Source organism: Trichechus manatus, unplaced genomic scaffold, assembly GCF_000243295.1.
Source record: "Trichechus manatus latirostris isolate Lorelei unplaced genomic scaffold, TriManLat1.0 scaffold00244, whole genome shotgun sequence".
In the NCBI taxonomy this organism is placed as follows: domain Eukaryota; kingdom Metazoa; phylum Chordata; class Mammalia; order Sirenia; family Trichechidae; genus Trichechus; species Trichechus manatus.
In genome coordinates, this window is record NW_004444180.1 from 1,652,947 (window position 1) to 1,656,268 (window position 3,322).

The 3,322-nt window shown below is 42.2% G+C and overlaps 1 protein-coding gene across 1 annotated transcript in view; it reads right to left on the reverse strand.

Moving 5' to 3' along the window:
* Positions 1-235, reverse strand: part of LOC111819008 (keratin-associated protein 5-8-like) — a 569-nt gene extending 334 nt beyond the window's left edge. The window contains exon 1 of the mRNA XM_023724406.1: positions 43-235. Coding sequence (XP_023580174.1) covers positions 43-235 — 193 coding nt within the window. The remainder of the gene's footprint in view (positions 1-42) is intronic.
* Between the last annotated feature and the right edge of the window lie 3,087 nt (positions 236-3,322).

Here is a 3,322-nt window from a genome sequence, read left to right on the forward strand (position 1 = left end):
TGCTGCCCCCACATGAGACACAGCCCCCCTTGCTACCCTCACATGAGCCATAGCGCCCCTTGGTACCCTCACAGGAACCACAGAGCCCCTTGCAGCCCCCACACGAGCCACAGCTGGAGCAGGAACAGGCTGGCACACAGCAGCACACAGGCTTGCAGCAGCAGACGGGCACACAACAGCTGGAGCCACAGCCCCCACAGCCCCCACAGCCTCCGGAACAGCCACAGCTGCCCATGATTCTGGTGGGTTCAGGATGGGTTTGGTCAGAGGAGCAAGTAGAGAGGAAGGTGTTCAGGTGTGGAGTCTTCTGAGCCAGTCGCCCTTATATCCCTGCCGTGGGATCTGAGTGGGCTCATATCGACTTCCTTCTGCCTGCTTAAGCCATTTATCCTGAGTCCTGGTGTGTGTGTGTGTGTGTGTGTGTGTGTGTGTGTGTGTGTGTGTGTGTGTGTTTTCCTGCTCCATAGCCTCCCATTAGCGCTAACATCCCCTTTCTCAGGTTTCTAAATTTGGTCTCTTCCCAAATATTTGGTTCATATTAATAGAAATTCATTTCTGGTTTCTTGGCTTTTCTGGGATTTTTCTAGGGTTGGGACACCTGTCAGTTCTTAGATGTGTGTTATTCTCTCTTCCTCACTTCAAATGAAGCTCAGGCCCTCCCTTACATTCAGCTTCCTTTGGCCCAGGTGCCTGTTCTCCCCAGGAGGGCCAAACAACAGGTAGGCTGATGTAAAGAGGAGGTGACCAGGGGTGGATTATCCAATAGGCAAGGTAAGCACGGTGCTTACCTTGCTTACCAGATCACCTGTAGTGAACAATTTCACACTTTTTTTTTTTAACCACATCAAAGATTCTGCTTCTATGTATGGGCTGGCATCTGTCTCTCTCCCAACCCCACAGCACCTTCCTACAAAATCAAAGCCTCTTTTCAAATTTACAGTCCCTGACAGGGACAGACTACCCAGTAAGCAAGGTAATCATGGGTGTGCTTGAAATTTCAATTTCACATGAAATTGGTCACTACAGATTAGTAAGTAAGCACAAGTAAGCCTGTGCTGACCTTGCTTACTGGGTAATTCACCCCCAGAGGTGTCCCATGTTCAGTCCTAAACCCTAGAATCCCTGCCTTTATAGATTATTGTCTTCTAATCTTAATTTCAAAATAAACTTTCGGGGATACTTTACTACTAATTTGTTACTTTAAACTAATTTTTATTTCTTATCAACATAATAAACATGTAATTTTAAAAGACAAATAGCACCAGAAATCATATAATGAAAATCAGCTGTTTCAACGGCTGCCTTTTAGTACTTTTTAGTCTCTTTCTGTAGAGGGAGCCACTTCAGCATTGTAGCATTTTCTTCTGGTGTTTACCATATTTTAAAGCAGTATATCATCGTGTCAATTGAAGAGGAATGGCATTGCAGTCATCGTCAAAAAGAACAGTTCAAGATTTATCCTGAAGTACATCACTGTCAGTGATAGGATAATATCCATACACCCACAAGGAAGACCAGTTAATACGACTATTATTCAAATTTATGCATAAACCACTAAGGCCAAAGATGAAGAAATTGAAGATTTTTACCAATTTCTGCAGTCTGAAATTGATCAAACTTGCAATCAGGACGCATTGATAATTACTGGTGATTGGAATGTGAAAGTTGGAAACAAAGAAGAGGGATTGGTAGCTGGAAAACATGGCCTTGGTGATAGAAATGATGCTGGAGGTCGCATGATAGAATTTTGCAAGACCAACGACTTCTTCATTGCAGACACCTTTTTTCAACAATGTAAACGGCGACTATACATGTGGACCTTGCCAGATGGAATATACAGGAATCTAATCTACTACGTCTGTGGAAAGAGATGATGGAAAAGCTCAATATCATCAGTCAGAACAAGGCCAGGGATCGACTGTGGAACAGACCATCAATTGCTCTTGTGCAAGTTCAAGTTGAAACTGAAGAAAATTAGAACAAGTCCACAAGCGCCAGAGTAAGACCTTGAGTATATCCCACCTGAATTTAGAGACCATCTCAAGAATAGATTTGAACCACTGAACACCAATGACCCAAGACCACAGGAGTTGTGGAATGACATCGAGGACATTATATATGAAGAAAGAAAGAGGTCATTAAAAAGATAGGAAAGAAAGAAAAGACCAAAATAGATGTCAGAAGAGCCTCTGAAAGTTGCTCTTGAACATCGAGTAGCTAAAGCTAAAGGAAGAAATGATGAAGTAAAAGAGCTGAACGGAAGATTTCAAAGTGTGGCTTAAGAAGACACAGAAAGTATCATAACAAAATATGCAAAGACCTGGAGATAGAAAACCAAAAGGGAAGAACACTCTCAGCATTTCTCAAGCTGAAAGAACTGAAGGAAAAATCAAGCCTCGAGTTGCAATATTGAAGGATTTTACAGGGAAAATACTAAAAGATGTAGGAAGCATCAAAAGAAGATGGAAGGAATACACAGAGTCACTGTACCAAAAAGAATTGGTTGACATTCACCCATTTCAGGAGGTAGCATATGATCAGGAACCGATGGTACTGAAGGAGGAGGTCCAAGCCACACTGAAGGCACTGGGGAGAATGAAGGCTCCAGGAATTGATGAAATACCAACTGAGATGTTTCAACAAACCACTGCAGCTCTGGAAGTGCTTACTGGTCTATGCCAAGAAATTTGGAAGACAGCTGCCTGGCCAACTGACTGGAAGAGATCCAAATTTGTGCCCATTTCAAAGAAAGATGATCGAACAGAATGCAGAAATTATCGAACAGTATCATTAACATCACACACAAGCAAAATTTTGCTGAAGATCATTCAAAAGCAGTTGCAGAAGCGCATCAACAGGGAACTGCCAGAAATTCAAGCAGGATTCAGAAGAGGATGTGCAACTAAGCATATCATTGCTGATCTCAGATGGATCCTAGCTGAAAGCAGAGAATACCATAAAGATGTTTACCTGTGTTTTATTGACTATGCAAAGGCATTCGACTGTGTAGATCATAACAAATTATGGATAACACTGTGAAGAATGAGAATTCCAGACACTTAATTGTGCTTATGGGTCAAGAGGCAGTTGTTTGAACAGAACAAGGTGATACTTTGTGGTTTAAACTCAGGAACAGTGTGCAGATGACACAACCTTGCTTGCTGAAAGAGAAGAGGACTTGAAGCACTTACTGATGAAGATCAAAGACTACAGCCTTCAGTATGGTCCTCAACATAAAGAAAACAAAAATCCTCACAACTGGACCAATAAGCAACACCATGATAAACAGAGAAAAGATTGAAGTTGTCAAGGATTTCATTTT